The following is an 18,187-nucleotide window of genomic DNA, read 5'->3' on the forward strand; positions in this document are numbered from 1 at the left end:
GAAACGCAATTTAGGAGCGCTGAGCTGCGGTTAGTGAGCCTTGTAAATAGCAACGACCCTCGAAGATGCAGCGGCATGCCAAGGACTGACCACGTGACTGGGTGGGCCCAAAACTGCTGGGAGTTGTAGTCAGTTTAAGCCCGCGGGCAAGCCAACGCTGTGAAACCATGAAGACCTTCAATATCCAGGCATATTCTACCTCAGAGGTGCCTCTCACCAGCTGTCTACCCAACTTTTACATGAGGGTCGGAACAGACCCAGGTCTGATCCGGTGTCTGGTTCCTCCCTGCGTAATTTAATGGGGACCAGGCATTGTGTAACCATGACCAATCTTGTAGATCAACAATGGAATAGACAGACCCCTCATACTCTTCACCCTCCGATTTAAATTGTTGGCAGATGCCCCACCCTCAACCATCACCTTGAAGGGGGCATATTGTAGAGGATGTCGGGATCCTTCCCGTTTCAATTTAGATGAAAGCTCAGGCATAGTCTTCTGACCTGCATCTGGCCAAAAGAGGTATTGGTTGGTAGCCGAAGTAGCATTCACCAGACCCTTCTCCATAGTATCAATGTGGTCGGTTAGCTCAAAGCCTAGGGGCAACAGGACAAGCCCAACCTCTATTGGGGTCGATTAAATTAACGCGGAGTTCAAATGCAGAATGGCCCATTCTGTTCTTGTTTGTTAACTAATTGAACCACCCTGATGTCGTCTGAATTAATGTATCTCAGTTTTGGGTTGTGGTGTGGCAGTTTCAAAACGTTTCTTTGGTTTAAGATTAAAAAAAAATTGTCATTTGCTGGTAATATACGCTCCAACATAAGCATATTTCCCTTTTTCACAAGTTCACTGTGTCTAGTCAAGTTGATAACAGTATTTCTCGTTTTACGAGGGGTGAAAGAGGCCCTCATTATTTACAGTATTCAGCCTTGAGTTTATGTCGTTGTTCCAATGTTTGAAAGGTAACAGTTGGTCTCTCCGTATTGCCAGTTCATCTCGACTGAGTCGGTGAGAAGGCTACATGACACTCCTCGACACTGGATGCGATGTTTCCATGCAGTGAGGGCCTGACGTTCTCCCTCTCCAGATCTTCCCATGGTCCATCTTCTTCATAGGTGCTGACAGCCTCTAATAGCTCTGTTATCCCTGTGTCATTCAATGTTGAGGTCGCTCCTTCGGCTAGTAGTTCAGGAGCAGGAGGCAAGATTCAAACTGCAGATCTTATGACAAGGGGAGACTGGATTTGATAAAGCTCAGTGTTCCTTGCAGAACTCTGCAGGCTTTTAGGAGTAGTCTACATTTCTAAAGAAGGTTCAATCTGTTGGATTTAGGTCTTGCCACACTTTTTTTGTAAAGATGGTGCAGGCTTGTGGTGTCTTACCTGGGAGCAATTGTTCTGGCTTCTTAAATATGGAGAAGGACTCTGTGGAAATTGTTATCGGAGTATTTGATGCTTCTAAGCGGGTCAACGTTGAAGAAGTGCCTGCCACACTGACTTGTGTGGATAGCAGCAACCCTCCATTTCTGGCCGACTGGTTGTCCTCTGGAGATTTGGTACTTTCTGAAGAAGGCCCCGTCATATTTGATTCCGGAGTCGGTCCAATTGCGTCCCCTTTTCTTCTCCCTGTTGGTCTAGATGTGTCTTGAGCGGCGGGAATCTGCTGGTTAAAGGGAGGTTTGCACAAAGTGACATCTGACTCTGGCATCCAGTTACAAGAGGTTGTACATTTGTGGTAGGACACTGCATCCAGTTGCAATTTTCCAGCAATGCCGCCATTAGGGTGTTCTTGTCCCCTTCCTCACGCCTGGCCAAGTCACAATCTGTTTTGCCATGCCAGTGATTCAGCCTCTTTATCCAGTCTGTGGACATTTGCTAGATTTTCCAAATAAATTGAATGTATCATGGCCAGCAGGGTGGCTTGGTCCTTCATGGTGTCATTCAATGACTCATAGCTTGGGAAAGGGTGCCAGGGTAATCGTTAGGGCAGCCATAACATTATTCTGCATTTGTAAGATTGAAAAAACAGAAAGAGATGCCACACATTTGTGAGTAATTGATTTCACCCGGGAATCCAGCCCACTACCTGCATTGTCTGGCATAAAGACTGACAGAGCCCTGCTGAGACATTGAGGAGTTTGCTTCGATTATCGGGAAGCCTTCTAGTTGAAACAGGTTTGACAGTCTTCTTCCCGGAACCTTCGGGGTACCCGATAATGACTGGAGTATAGAAGAGATTGTAGGGGTGGGAGGCAGGGATTAAACTGCCTGCTAGTGCAGTCTTATCGTGGCTCACAATTTGTGTATAATGGTGCTCAATGTCTAGGGATGAGCATGCTGTTGAAGGTAATTTTTCTGGTGTTCATTACTTTTTTAAAAAGTCCAATGCTATTTTGTCTTGCCCACTCTCCTCTAAGGGGAAGGTCAAATGAACTACATTTGTATATTTCACTTTGAAATATATGGTCACTTACTGTGCGTATATTCATGGGTGCCAGATTTTGATTTTTCGCTATGGGGGCAAAAGTACCTGGGCATATGTTATTCTTGCAGCTGATCATTTTTTACCCTTTTCTGTGCTGCTTAAATGCGATTAGCTGGGGTTGTGCAATGTCTCACAACAGTCACCAAGAGACCAGCCATAAAACAAGGGGCTTGTAGCATGCTGCTTAACCGAAGTGTGTGATCCTCTGCAAATTTAATCTCACTGCGCATTGACTAAAAACAATGCAAGTCTCAAAGCCTGCAATCTTTTATACATAATAAGAAATATAGATATGTTTCAGCTACAGTGGGTTTCCCATCCATGCAGTTACCGGAACCAAGCCTGCTTAGCTTCAAAGCTGGGAAGGGGCTAGCCTCCTCAGGCCATGTTGCTTAATAAACGTGCCCGCCTTACAAAACCTGAGAGCAACATGGCCTGAGGGGGCTGGATCCTTCCTCACTTTGAAGCCAAGTAGGGTTAGTCCTGGTTACTGCATGGATGGAAGACAGTTCACAGCCCCGAAATGCTGTGTGTTTTCCTAGTTTTAAAGTATCTCATAACACACGGCATCCGCATTATTACAATTTTTTTAATCGTGCTGCTGTCTGTCCTTGCAAGTTTCGTACTCAAACTGTTTTTTTTCCTTGTGCTGAATTGCATTCTGGAATTTGTAGTCTCCCAGTCAAGATGGGGGGGGAATAATACTACAATTGTACACCTTTTTCCCCAACATAGCTCTATAAGGATTTATATATTGGAGTGACACTATGGTATGTGTAATTTTCAAGTTATCTTTATAAAGCAGAGTATTGTTGGAAGCCAGACATGGGGGTGAGGAGGGGAAACTGATGAGAGGAAAAGTCATGAGTATTTGCCCACGATGTGGCCAGAGAGTTTGCAATCCTGGATACTGGTGCAGTTATTCTCCCCTGATTCTAGCTGCTTTTCAGGGAACAAGTAAAGGACACATGTGGGTGAAGATTGGAACTTTTTTTTTCCAGAGGGCGGACGCAACACAAGGGTTTTTTTTTTTAGGTTGGCAAGCTTGCTCAGTATCTGGCTAGCAGGATTTTACTCCGGTGGTCATGTTCCCAGTTCAGACACTTACCCACAAGCACTTATTTTGTATTGGGATTTTGTTTACCAGGGAATATTTCATGACAGATTGCTGGTTTAAAAAGGTGAGCACCTTTTATACTTTGCCAGCATATTTATTGGAACATTTCATCTCAGGTAGTTTTTTTGGTGTTCATTATTTTTTTTTAAAACGTCCAATGCCATGTCTTGCGCACTTTCTTCCAAGGGGAAGGTCAAATGAACTACATTTGATATATGTTAACTTACTGGGTGTATATTCATGGGTGCCAGCTTTTGATTTTCGCTATGGGTGCAGAAAGTACCTGGGCATACGTTATTCTTGCAGCCGGTCACATTTTTCCTGTTTCCGTGCTGCTTAAATTTGGTCAGTTGTGGTAGTGCAATATATCACAACAGTCACCAAGAGACCTGCCACAAAACAAGGGGCTTGGAGCATACTGCTTAACCAAAGTGTGTGGTCCATAGCAAATAATTTAATCTTACTGCACATTGCCTAAATAAATACATTGCAAGTTCTGAAAGCCTGCACTCTTTTATACATAACACCACTGTTAAAACAGGCCAAAATCAGTTTGTGATTGATGAATGTCTTTGAGCGATGGGTTGCAAGTGTTTTAAAATATAGGGTGGCCATGGCTAGTGGTTTGGTAGTGTACGACCTTGCCCACCGGCCATGGTCAGTGGTTTGGTAGTGTACGGCCTTGCCCACCAGCCATGGCTAGTGGTTTGGTAGCGTTTTAATATGGACAGTGGGCCCGGCCAAAGGCTGCACCATTCAAGCATGGATGGCAACCCATGGCCTCTGTACGATGATAAATACTCATTGCAGCATCCACAGCAGTTCTAAAAACAAAATTCACCCAAAATATGCTGCCTTTAACATTGATGGATTCATTATTCAGGTCTCTCCAGCAGTAAAAACTGAGTGTCTCAATGCAACTCTCTCACTCAGACAAGTAAACGCCATATCCTCTTCAGCAGCCCACAACTCCTACACGGAACTAGACCTTTCCTCTCCAGAGATAGTTGCCTGACAATTGCACGTGCAGTGGTGGGCGCTAGGCTGGAATATTGTAATGCGCTATTCGTAGGCATCTCTGTCCGTAACTTTAAAAAACTCCAAACCATCCAAAATAATGCCCTCCGTGCTGCCCTGAATATCCCCAAGCGAGAACACATTTCTGCTGCCTGCAAAGCTGCCCACTGGCTCCCTGTCAAAGAAAGGATTGCCTTTAAGACCCTCACTATCACACACAGATTCATTTCCAAATCTGCCCTCCTCCCCTTGTCTGGTCCAGAGAATCAACAAAAACCCACTTGTCCAGACCCACCAGAACCCCTTACACCCACAAACTGGTCTCTGCTAAGTATAAACGGGCCAAAGCAGGCGCCACCAGCTTCCAAGTCATTGCAGCAAAGCAATGGAACGAACTGCCACTCGTACTACGAGTGGAGAAATGCTATTGGACCTTCTGCAGAGTCCTCAAAACGATCCTGTTCAACTAACATAGCTAACACTAACCGCCTAAACTGACCACAATGTGATACATTAACAAATGGTATGCTACTTGATGCTGCAAACCTACGCTTCCATCCTAGCCTTCGGGCTACGCATAACTTGCTTTTCTAGCGCCCAGATGCCTCAAGGTTTGTGCGCGCAATACAAATTCAATAAATAAATGTGCATGCTTAAAAGCCATGCCTAGTAGCCCATTACGGTTTTAAAATATACAATGGGCAACGTTGAAAGCTGCAGTCACTGGCTAGTATTGTGTAGAAGACTGTGGCTAGTGAGTGTATACAATATACATTGGGCACAGCTGGAGGCCATAGCTAGTGTCTGGTTAGTGTTGTATAATAATACAGTGGGCAAAGCCGAAGACCATGGCTTATTGCATTTAATTATTTTCAAATATACAGTGGACATGGCCAAAAGATGTACAAACTGCTCAAGGTCAAAGGCCATGGCTAGTGGGTCATTTATATGTTAGAATATATAGTGGGCACAGCCAAAGATTGTGGGCACCGGCCAGTATTTTGCTAAAGTCTATGGCTGGTGCCTGATCAGTGTATATAACATACAGAGGGCACGGCTGAAAGCTGTATCCACTGGTAAAGGCCAAAATCTATGGTTGGTAACCTGTTCGCGTTTTAAAATATTCAGTGCAGGTGGGGGAAGGTTGTGACCGCTGTCCATAACTGAAGGCCATGACTAGTTACCATTCATGTGTTAAAATATACTTGGCCATGCACACTGAGCATAGCTGAAGGCCATGCTTAAGGTCAGTTACTGTTGTAATTAGTGATATCATCAGTGATGTGATCTCATCATTGTGGTCATAGGCAATGCTACAGGGGGCACGAAGTTTAGCTGAATTCCAGTGGTTTTGTTGAGTCAAGTTCTCACTTTAATGTTCCTGCAACTGAAGTTTTATCCTTGAAAATATATATTTGTTTTGTTCTGGGGCTTACAATGTGCACTTCCTTTACAAGCTGCGTTTGCTGCAGGCCTCCTGGCTGTCACTTGCCTCAGGGCATAAAGTGTTATCGCCTTGATGCCTTTTAAAACACGGCTCCTCTACATCAGCCACTTGCTGACAAAGAAGGATTTATAGCTTGTCAGTGGGCATTTAGGGTTTAAGCTCCTTGCTGGCTGGCTGTCTTGTGTTATTTGGTGGCTATTAACCACCAGCTATATTGGTCTCTTTTATAATGATTGCACCCAATGGGCGCCTCAGACTGTTTTCCGCTTTAAGCAAGGATGCGGAAGGGGGATACATACTTCCACAAATCTGGCTAGATTTGCACAAATATAGGTTTTATGCAGGGGAGGAATTGGGCCAGAACAAAACAGAGCTGCACTCTGGCAAAAACTGTTTTTCCGGAGCACTGTTTCGTATACACACGAGGTCCAAACCCCTCCCAAGTTGAGGAAACTCTGCCCCCAACTGCCATGAGTCTCAGGAAACTGCTGCTGCAGCAGAGAGCTTCCTGAACTTGGGGGTAGGGGCTTACAGTCCCAATTGCTCAGCTGCATGCAGAGGCCATGCCAGTGTCTACATGTGTGCAGCAATAGGCAACGACTTCACAGACTGCATCTAAAAGTCATCCTTTCCTCAACAGCCCGAACCCAAACCGTGAAATCGCTCACATCTGTATGTATGTTGCATGCTTTACTCACAGTAACTACTCTGGCAGAGGAAAGGAGCACCATGCCAAGTGTTCACACAGCCCGTTCAGAAGAATGAATATTTGAAATACTAGCGCAAAGGTAAGAGAGGGGTGTTCCCCCCCAGTACATTTAGGCCATCCCCAGCACTGGATTTAAGGATCATTCTAGCGCCTCGCATTGGCTCCGGGCTTCCATCCTTCCGCCAGTGAGACTGGCCAGAAGGGCATGTTTGTACCGGAAGTGCCGGTCGGCAGATACTGGCGCCTGCACAGAGCGAGACGCGCTTCAGTCAGAGGAAAGGGCGCACTCACCTGTGGCGGCGGTTCTGTGCAGGACGTGTGCGGGCTTGGCTTGCGGTTGTAGATGGCTCTGAGTCAGGAAGCAGTGCAGTGTGCGCGGGCATTTATTCCAGCGCAGGCGGGGGTAGGGGCAGAGTTTAAGGAAATTCAAAGAAAAACGAGATCCGAAACTTTGTTACTGCGGCTCCTGCTGTGGAAAACGGGGCCTCTGTCGCCACATGCTGTAACATTACTGCTCACAGCAGAAATGAAGGAGGAACACGGCATGTTAATTTATGAGGGTTTGAGCCTCCTTCAGCCACAACTCCTCACATTTTTCGTTTTATCATGCGATCTAGCTGGCTGCAACGATTTTATTTTCGACGTTTGTTTTTAATTTAACTGAAGGTTTAGTATTGATTTGATTGCAAAAACACAGAAAAATACAATGTATGTTCATTCAAACACCTCTTGCACATAAAGGGAATTACTTACAAAGTGGTGCCCTGATCTGGAACAGTGCAATCACAACATGTTTCCACTCCTCTTCGCCACGCGCCTCTTCCGGCACAGTAGTGGATGGTCCTAATTAGTAACAGTCGCTCCCCAGGGCAGCCAATCAGTTACTTTTAAATAACCCATTCGACGCCAGTACCTCCTACACACAAGAACACCGAGGCCTTGTTGACAAATGGGTTTCGCTGTTTATACCTAAATCTCAACAATATAGTCATTCCTAACACCATTATTGTTCACATTTATGAAATACAAATTTAACCAACTCATAAAGCAGCTTTTTGTCCCATTCATACTCACATACACCCATTGATTCTCTAAACGAACTCTAAGCCTCATACAATCAACAATCAATATTTTAAACACTTGTTTTGTATGTATTTTTCAATTGTTTGTAAACTTGAATATGTTAGTACTTTGTATAAGGCTTGCTTTGCTTAAACCAATTCACCCCACACATATATAATCAACAAATAACACTTCAAAGCCACTACCTAAACAAATGTTATTTTCTTTACAAAAATAATATTCCACGAAAAGAAAAAATATGTTTCAAATTATAATGGCTGCAGCTGTTGAAGGATGTGGCTTGTTGATTTACAAGTCCCCGGGGAATCAATAACCTCTCCAGTTTCCTCCTGCCCCTCAGATGATTGTGTAATTTCTTAGGTGAGCAGAAACAGACACTAGAAGCCACCGCAAGGAACCATTTGCTCCCTTAGGATTTCTTGTATTTGGGAACAATTAAGGACAGACTTCTGTTGAGAGTAGAGTTGCCTGGTGGGCACCTGGCTGCCCAGTCTGCTACGTAGTGTTGGTTTAATGCTAGGAGTGGCTCTGATGTCAACACAATAGCTAATCCCCCACACTAACGTGAGATGGGGGTTTAGATTCTATTAAAGACAAGGAGGCGATTATTATGCATTACAATCTTTACTCTGAAACCACAGCAGCAAAGAAAATACTTTTACAAACAAAAAAGTTTCCACAACAGAACTAGATAGAGTTCAATGTCAATGTATGGGGAACTCCCCAAACCATCATGGAGGACAGGTCATGCCCTGCAGGGGACCAATGAGCAGGGACCCTCTTCTATATATGTCCATTACTCTAACCCCAACCCCTCTTTCTGCAGCTGTCTTGCACCAGAAGTCCAATGAAACGGTTGAACTGCGTAGCGCGGAGAAAGAATCCATCGAAACTGGAGATCTCCACCTTCCCGCAGCCTGAATCTATGCCAAAGTTCTTCTGGATAGGACTTCTCATCCAAAATCACGCACTCCACAACTTGTAACTGCGAGCCACACTCCTGATGAGAACCTCAACTCGTGGCTGTAAGACCAACAAACAAGAAGGGTGGGTGGTTGGGAAAAACAACAAACCAAAGAATGTTCTCTCTTGAACCACCTGTGTACATGCGTGTCACAATTGTCATATCATATCCAGGGTGGGTGGGTGAGATAATAATCGCCTCCTTGTCTTTAATAGAATCTAAACCCCCATCTCACGTTAGTGTGGGGGATTAGCTATTCTATGACAAGACAGGAGGCTCATATTATGCACGTTCAAAGCCCTTGCATCTTATTAGTACAACATGATCCATACAATAGAGCCAATATAATAAAATAATAGGAAAGGAAAAAACATGTTTATGCTTTCATTAAATCAATCAGCTGACCGCAAGAGAATTGACCAAGACTAGTTTGCCCGAAAACTGTCTTATAAGGCATCGTCAAATGCAAGAAAACAGGAAATTGTGCCAATTCCAGTGTTCCTTACAGGCCGCCAAAACCAACTGGTTAAAGAGGGGAAAAACCCTTGAACAAAGTTTTCCTATACTAATAGGTTAGGACAAAAACTCCTCTGTAAAAAACGCCTCTGTTGTCCAATCAAACATTTAAAACATGTAAATTAATATCATCTTTGGGATCCTAGAAAGCAAACCAAAGAAAATAAGCACAGAGCTCTCCTGGAGATAAAGAAAAAGTACCCCAAAGGGGGAAAGTCTTTTAGGTTCCATCCCATGCATTAAAGGAAGATATTGCATTAGGATCAGGGCATGTCACATAACTACACTGGGGAACCAAGAGGGAAAGACAAATCTTCAAAAAGGTAAAATGGGAGTAAAAATCATTTTATAAATTTGTAACAGGACGACCCATCCTGAGCAGAGCTGAAAAGCCATAGACTTAACCCACAATTGTCTTCAGACATATGTGTATACTAAGGAGGGATGTCCTCTGGAGGCCGAAGCAGAATGGAATAGAGGGGCCCCACCTGAGAAGCTAAACCTGTCAAACCGCCAACCGGAGACCATCAGACCTTCCGAACACTTGAAGAAGAACTCTGCTACCATGACAAGAAGCAGATATTTACAAACCTGATCCTTAAGAGGCCAAACCTGGCAAGGAGAAAAAATGTATCTTACATCCAATCGCTACCATCATAGTGACATCTAAAACCCCCTTGTAGATATGCCCGGTGCTTGAACCTTGTTCCCTCCTCTCTGGTGATAAATCCCCTAGAGGATCAGAAAAAACTAACCGAAGGAGGACACCTAATTCCAAGTCTTAGCAAGACTCTAAACTGCAAAGAAGTGATCACTAAATAGTTAAATTGAAGCTGCACACCAGAAGAGGTCTAACCTCTATTTCAGTCAATTTGGAGAGATTAGAAGCTCACAGCACCCTGAGCTGGCACCTTATTGTAAAAACAAACTCTTGTGAAAACCCAAAGGTCCACCTGCCATGCAGGTGACTAGGAGAATCAAGTCATTAACTGAATATAAATATCCCAGCCCTCTGGGAATCGTACTGGCAGACACCTTCTGATAGTTAATGTAGAGACGCTGGAACACATTGTGATAGAGGGTCATAATAACTTGGAAGGGAGATTAGTATCACTCCCAGACCCCTCTATCTCACCAAGGGATATTGAGCCTTCACAAATGAGGAGAACCCTCCCCCACTTAACCAAGGGAAAAAAAACCTTGCAACCCAGAAGAAGGCTACCCTGAGGACCACATTACAACCCCGCTTTTAACACCCTTAAGAGAAATAAATACACTCTAACCAACCCCCTGACCGTGGACAGGACTCCCCTTAACCTGTTGAAATACCAGGAACTAGCGCAAAGGAAAGTAACTGACGGGAGGGAAATGCTTAGTGCGAGTCTGCACTGGCCCTGAGTTAGAACTCCTGTAAAAAGAAAACCAGAAAAACCATCGGGCGATACTCCACGTGGTGTATATCATGATACAATATCCCCCAAGGATGACGAGCATGGGAATGAGGGGGAAAGATCTCAGGGAAAAATGATCAATGCCTCGTAAATACAGGTTGTGAAAGAAATCTGGGACCACTGTCCCCTCAAACCCGAGATCTGAGTCTCTGCATTCGTGTGAGGCTGACTGGCCACTAAGGGAATCAGGGAAAAAGAAAAAATGAAGCACATTGTCCATAGCAAACAGTACTTATACAGTACTACGAACCCTCAGGTATATGAGTGGTGCATATCACTATTACGAACGGTGTGTGACGTGAAGTGTTCACTTATCGATCTCAGCAGGATAAAATACTTATTTAGACCTCTCCAAAATTAGGAACCTGTATCAGTAGGGTCAGCACGGATGAGAAAAAACCAGCACCCTAATCGGTGCACTGTAGAAAATGTATATGTCTATATATATATATACACAACAAAAGAGATTAAGCAACGCTCTTGAGGGTACAGAAGCCTGCCTGAACTCCTCGAGCAGAAGAGACAGTGCAACACACTGTTAGACGGTTAGTTGAACCACAGGCCAAGATTTGGGAGGAAAAACCATGGGGCAAGCGCCCTAAAGTTATTGTTTGGCAACTCGTATATCTGATATCATCAAGTGTTTCCCAAACACTTTCTCCAAGTAGAACACGGTTGCTCAATTTGCCATGCAACAAAACTGAACAGTTACCCTCGAGCTGACCCTGTCTCCACCAACAGTTCAATAGTAAAAAGAATGTCCAATGGGACGAATAGTAAGGGAAACCCCGTCCCCACTATAGAGAGCCTCCAGCCCTGCAGACCTCAACAGAGGCATAACGCATCATCTGTTTCTTCCTCATGATGGGAGAAAATACAGCAGCTTAATCAGCACAGGTGTTGGGTGGAGCAATTGATATCGGGGAAAGCAAGACCTAAGGAAGGACTGAGTTGTCCTGAAACTAACTACGGTAAAGGGCGACAGAAGTTTAACTAAAAGACGAAGGTTAACACCAGTGTCTATAGAGGAAGGTACAACCCCCCACATGGGTCTGTTTTACCACAACCTCCACACACTCTTTTCTTTAAAGTACTTAATAAATTATATAAAATAGACATATAAAATATCCAAAGAAGAGGGGTTACGCCCTCACAGGGGTCCAAACCCCCGGCCCTTCCATAAACTGCTACTTACCGAGCTATCCGGGCCACTGACAATTCTGAACACGCCAATGTGTTCCATTCATCACTTAAACATAATGTTTAGCAAAAGAGAGCACTGGGCAAGTGCACCTTAACTGCTCACCCTAGCAGGGTGTGGCAACCAGCAGTACACGAGGGGGTCCCTCGCCGCAGAATCCAGGCAAAGCTTGAAACCAAGCAGGCTACGGTGTGCTTACAGAAATAATGACATCTGCCATATGCAGCATCTAAACAGACTGCTAACCTTAAGGGAGGAATACCCTGAGCAATTGTGCCTTCAACTGTTTGCCCGAGCAGGGCGTGATAACCAGCAGTACACGAGGGGTAACCTTGCATTAGAACTGAGGTAGAAACCTGAAACCAAACAGGTTATGGCACACAAACGGTTAAGGTAATCACCAACGCCATATGCAGCACACCGACAAAGTTGCCAACTTTAAGTGAGGAATACACTGATGAAGTGTACCTCCACTGCTCACCCTAGCAGGGTGTGGAACCATCAGTATACAAGGGATCACCTCGCAGAAACACAAGCCAATCCTGCCACCGAGCAGGTGACGGTACCTTTCCAGAGCACCTCCAGAGTACCTGAAACTGGTCACCCCCGCAGGGTGTGGAAACCAGCAGTATACGAGGGGCTAACCTCCCCATAGAATTCAGGCAGAACCTGAAGATAAACAGGTTATAGCACTTACCAAGGAGGCAAAGCACCCTTCAGTAGGCGAACTGGTGTTAATATATACTGAAAATATCAATTTAAACACAAAATAAAATATCAATTTTAAATATACATATATATATATATATATATATTATATGAATAAATATAAACATTAATGTGAATACATATATATAAATACACATTCGCATCCACATGTGTATACCGCCAAAGGCGGGCAGCGAACCGAGGCCCCTCGGCCTGGTAAACCTGCAAACCTCTCCTTGAGCTATGCCTCTTGTGGGCTGAAACATCCCTCACCACCATAGATCTATATAAATTAAATGTAGAAATACAAGCGTTTCACTCTAAAAAGAGGACACAGCTGCCCTTTTCAGGAATGCTCATGGAAGTTACTCCCATCAAAGGAGGGCCTAGCAAACTGCCCCCCCCCCGCAGGTTCCTACTGCCGCTTACATAATGAACTTGTAGAAAAACAAAAACAAAACTTCCTCTCAAGTGAAAAGAATTTCAAGCGTTCCCAAACCACCTGTGGGAAACGTGCGCTGGCTCTGGGGCTGGGGCAGCTGCTAAAAATAACACTGCCTGGAGGGAAAGAATTTCACACTTAGCGCAGCCTGATTAGAACGCCTCTCAGGGCTGAAGAAATATAAACAAACACTGCAGAAGCAGAAGGCTCCCAGCGGAGCATTACAAAGCATGAATGTGACCTGCAGGTCAGCGTTCGCACACGAACACGGCACTCAGCCAGTTACCAACGGAACATGAAAAATACATGACCATTTCCACAGTACAGTGTAATAAAACCCCAAACTCATCAATATAACATTAATAACATAAATAAATAGCACTCTAAACTCCATAATTCCACACTAAGAAAAGAACTAGGAGGAGTTGACTTAGCTGTGGATTTCAGCAGCAAAGAAAGAGGGGTTGGGGTTAGAGTAATGGACATATATAGAAGAGGGTCCCTGCTCATTGGTCCCCTGCAGGGCATGACCTGTCCTCCATGATGGTTTGGGGAGTTCCCCATACATTGACATTGAACTCTATCTAGTTCTGTTGTGGAAACTTTTTTGTTTGTAAAAGTATTTTCTTTGCTGCTGTGGTTTCAGAGTAAAGATTGTAATGCATAATATGAGCCTCCTGTCTTGTCATAGAATTTGACTCAGATTCGAGAGCCAGTGCAGTAGAGTTAGTACAGGTGGGATCTGATCAAACCTGTGAATGTTCTACAAAAGTCTGGCCACCGCATTCTGGACCCCTCTGAAAAAGAGGTATCAGCTTCACGGAGAGTGCAAGGTAGAAACTATTCACAAACCCAATACACGATCAGATGAAACATTCTCTGCAATTATCCTTTGTGGGAAAGAGAGCAAGAGTCGCTGGACTCTACACAAGTGAATTAAGTTAACTTTGAAGATCATTTATACCGCGCACTATCACCACGGGAGTGGTCCCCTGGCGCTCAGGCAGATCTGAAAGCAAAAAGTGTGGGGTGGGTTAGGAGGGCATAGTGGGAAGTGCTACATCGAGAGTAGTGATGTTCTGTCGACAGCTTCAGTTCAGTTTGCACCATTCGCTGAGCTTGGGTGTGATTTACGGCTCACTAGACTCCCATGTGCTGTTGTGCGGGACAGCGTGTGGTTTGTTTTGTTGGTGCAGTGTGGTGAAGTGCATGCGGATTGTTGCACAGAGAGAAGGTTGTATTTGTTTAGTGTTTAAGAGGTGTATGCAGAGCTTGTGGTTTTAGGGTTGGGTTAGTGGGCAAAATATGACTTTACAACACCTAAGAAGCCCTGAGTTTCACTGCATCCATAACGATGCCTAGGCTACACACTGTTGGCATGCAAAGACATAGCCCGAAAGCATCTGGCCTGTATGTAGAGCTCCACAGTTAAATTACTGGGTGAATCTGCACTCTTGACATCCTTGCTCCAGTCATGATCTGCCTGAAACCTGCCTCTAAGTGTAACACCTGCTACAACTCTGAACCTGCAGACCTGAAACGTAAGTGCAGGGCAGGGCTGAAGAACGGAAGTGGCAAACCTCAGGTCCACCCTCTGACAAACTGGCCTGCCTCCTGCTCCAACGGCACTACAGACTCTCTATCCATGCCAAAAAAGGGCCCACGTTCAGGCACGAGTATCTGGCGTGTCCAACAACATAGCTGAACTCTTCAGAATTTGCAGGATACTTGCCAACCCGTCCGCAGTATCCTCTACCCCTACTCCTTTCCAAGCCCTTTGCAATGCACTCTCCACTCACGTCACCTCTAAAACCCAAGACATACTGAACAAGCTTGTCAGGCACTCTTCCAACCCATACCTCACCCTTGCCTCCCCCTACCACTCACCCTCCTCCTTCCTCTTTTTCCTCCTTCGCCTCGGTCCCACCAGAGCTGTCAACTCCATGAAGGTATCTTCCAAACAGGTTGCCCCTTGCTCATCCAGAACCATCAAGGACATTTCCTCTCTTGCCCCTGCCCTCGCTGATCTTTGTAACCACTCCTTTGTTACTGGTTCTTTTCCATCCTTCCTCAAGCACTCCTTTGTGCACCCCCCTCCTTAAAAAAACCATCAGCTCCCTAACGCTTTGCGTCGGAGTTGGCCGGATGTGCTGATGGCCACGAAAAACTCGTTAAAGGCATGGGAGTGGGCCCGCAGATACAGAGGGATCCCAAGCGACCTCAGCGCACTCTCCCCGATCTTCCACAACCCTGCCTTCTCCCCGGGAGCTCGTCCAGCGAACTTCAGAAACTGGGTTGCAGGAGGCCTTGAAACGCTGGGACAGCTCTTCGCAGGAGACTCCCCCCTTGACTTCGAACAATGTAAATCCTCCTTTCAGCTAGCAGAGTCAGACAGATTCACCTATGCCCAACTAAGACACTGGTGCTCCAACCCCCAGACCCGGATGGCAGCAACTCGGCCTCTTACTCCCCTGGAACTCACAGCGGCTGACCTGCCTGCCCGAGGGAAGATTTCCGCCCTCTACAAGCTACTGCTGGATGACCCCCTCCTCTCTAAACCCTCCTACATGTCCCTGTGGGAGACGGACCTGGGTCACGCTATAGAGGACCAATCCTGGGTGGATATCTGGACCAGGACGCGCACGGCATCCCGCTGCTTCACCAACCGGGAATGCGCCCACAAACTGCTTTTGCGATGGTACTACCCCCCCTTACGTCTTCACCACTTCCAACAAGCCCTGGACCCCCACTGCTGGCGTTTATGCGGCCACTTGGGATCCTACTTCCATATGTGGTGGACCTGCCCTAAGGTAAAGGAGTTTTGGACCCAATGCCTCGCCACTATAAAAAACATTACCCAAGTAACCATTTTGCTAACTCCCGAACAGGTCCTCCTTGGGATCCCGCACCCGGACGCTTACCCGAGAACGGGGAGGAGGGCCACGCAGACCACTCAACTCTTGCTGGCTTCCAAAATCATGGTAGCCCGCACCTGGAAAACTGCGGAAGGCCCCCTCATGCCCCTATGGTGGATCAAACTCTGGGACATCCTAATAGCTGAAAAGGTCACGGCAGCTAAGGCGGGCAGACTCTATCGTTTCTTGTACGTCTGGGGCCCGGTCCTAGACTATGACCAGAAATATCCGGCGCTTACTTTTAAGCCGCGCCTGATCGCGAACGCTCTCCATTCTATGGGGGACAGCTCGCCACCTGGCGGAACGGAATGAGGCCCGGGAACAATGCCTTCTGCAGGCGTAGGGGTTAGGGGGAGGGGGGCATTTCAAATGTCATATGTTGTCTGTAACAAATGTAAGTTTATCATGCTTGCTCCTTTGCGCTGTCAATAAATAAACAAGTAAAAAAAAAAAAACCATCAGCGGACCCTTCCTGCCCATACAAAACTATCGCCCTATCTCCATCACCCCTTTCCTGGGGAAACTGCTTGAGAAGTTGACCCTGCCCCAACTTAACTCTCACACTGAACTTGTAGGCGGTCTTCATGACCATCAATCTGGATTCCGAGCATCCAGAGGCATTGAAACTGCTCTTCTGAACACCAGTGAAGAACTGCTTGCATCCCTTGATTCCAACTCCCGTGCTATCCTCATCCTCCTTGATCTCTCTTCTGCATTTGACACAGTGAACCACTCCATCCTCATCAAAAGGCTCCTTGACACCCTTGGTATCTCGGAGCAGGCACTGGACAGGCTGACCTCCTTCCTAACTGACCGCTCTTCCAAAGTCATACTGGGCACCTTCTCCTCCCCTACTTCCTTCTCCATCTGTGGCGTCCCCCAGGGCTCAATTCTTTCGCCTTGGCTCTTTAACATCTACCTTACTCTAATGGCATGCCTCATTTCCTCCTTCTCTCACAACTTCCAGTGCTATGCTGACGACTCACACCTCTTCTTTAAACTTCCTGCAGATTCCCTTGCACCCTCAATCAACCTGACTGCCTCTCAGCCCTCAAGGCCTGGTGAACTTCTAATGATCTCTGCCTCAATGCCAGCAAAACAGAGATCCTTCCTATTGGGACCCCAGCACCCGACTTCTTCCCTTCACTCTGGCCTTTTTCCATGGGCTCTCCCCCTGCTCCCTACTCAGAAGTCAGAAACCTTTGACTCCTCACTCTCCTTCCTCCCTCATACTCAGGACATTGCCAAGAAGTCCCACTTTCAGCTTTTCCTTCTGAAAGGAATTCTACCTTTCCTCACCTTCCCCCAGAGACTCAATGTTACCCAGGCTCTGGTTCTCTCTAGGCTTGACTATTGCAATAGCCTCCTCCTTAATCTACCTTAGTCCACTCTGTGACCCCTCCAGCTAATTCAGAATAGGGCAGCAAGACTTATCCTTGGCCTCAAACCCAGGGACCGCATCTTTCCTGCCCTACAAAGTCTTCACTGGCTCCCGGCCACAGCACGGATTAAATTCAAATCCCTCTGCATCATCCGCAAGGCTGTCTGGTGCCGGGGACCACTCTATCTGCAACTCTTTCTGACTAAATATTCGCCCTCTAGACACCTGCGTTCCTCTGGCACCAACTCCCTTTGTATAAAGCAGTTTGTCACACAGAGGGCAAGTGGTCGATCGCTTTCTTCAGCGAGCTCCCTACTTTGGAACAGCCTCCCCCTCCCTTTTTGTCTTTAGCAGGACCTCCTTAAGTTGTGGAAAAGTCTCAAGACCTTCCTCTTTACCTCTTCCTTTCCTCCCTCTCCCCCCTGCTAATCGCACAGTAGCTTGATTGTTGTGCAGGGCCCTATGCATCCTCTGTGCCCTGACCTCCCACATTTTATCATCCCAGCTGCTGTCCCTCCTCTGCACTTGCCTCGGCTCACCCTCCACCACTGGAGGTTGCACTTACTTTCTTCATAGCACTTCACCTACTGCTCTCCATGAGCACCACAGCACCTGTCCCAGACCCCTCTCCCCTCTGCACTTGCACGTTCTGATCACTCACAAGGCATAGTAGGTTTATATTCCCCTCCCCATTGTCTTTTCTTATATTGTTGTATTAATTATTTAACATTGTTGTAATTACATTGTCTATC

At 46.0% G+C, this 18,187-nt stretch overlaps 1 protein-coding gene across 4 annotated transcripts in view; it reads right to left on the reverse strand.

Moving 5' to 3' along the window:
- The window catches only part of LOC138453358 (glutathione S-transferase A4-like), a 549,822-nt gene that overhangs the window by 439,823 nt on the left and 91,812 nt on the right, over window positions 1–18,187 (reverse strand). Inside the window, exon 1 of one of the 4 annotated variants that reach the window (XM_069606114.1) lies at window positions 7,528–7,616. The exons of 1 other annotated variant lie outside the window; for it this stretch is intronic. Coding sequence is in view for 1 of the 3 variants with exons in the window: in XM_069606112.1 (XP_069462213.1) it covers window positions 6,764–6,796 (33 nt within the window). In the remaining 2 variants the exon portion in view is untranslated. Of the gene's footprint in view, window positions 1–6,763; window positions 6,915–7,065; window positions 7,258–7,527; window positions 7,617–18,187 lie in introns of those variants that run through there. 2 more of the 4 variants (XM_069606113.1, XM_069606112.1) reach the window with 2 other exon arrangements.

Source organism: Ambystoma mexicanum, chromosome 4p (genome assembly GCF_040938575.1).
Source record: "Ambystoma mexicanum isolate Mex_15411 chromosome 4p, UKY_AmexF1_1, whole genome shotgun sequence".
NCBI lineage: Eukaryota > Metazoa > Chordata > Amphibia > Caudata > Ambystomatidae > Ambystoma > Ambystoma mexicanum.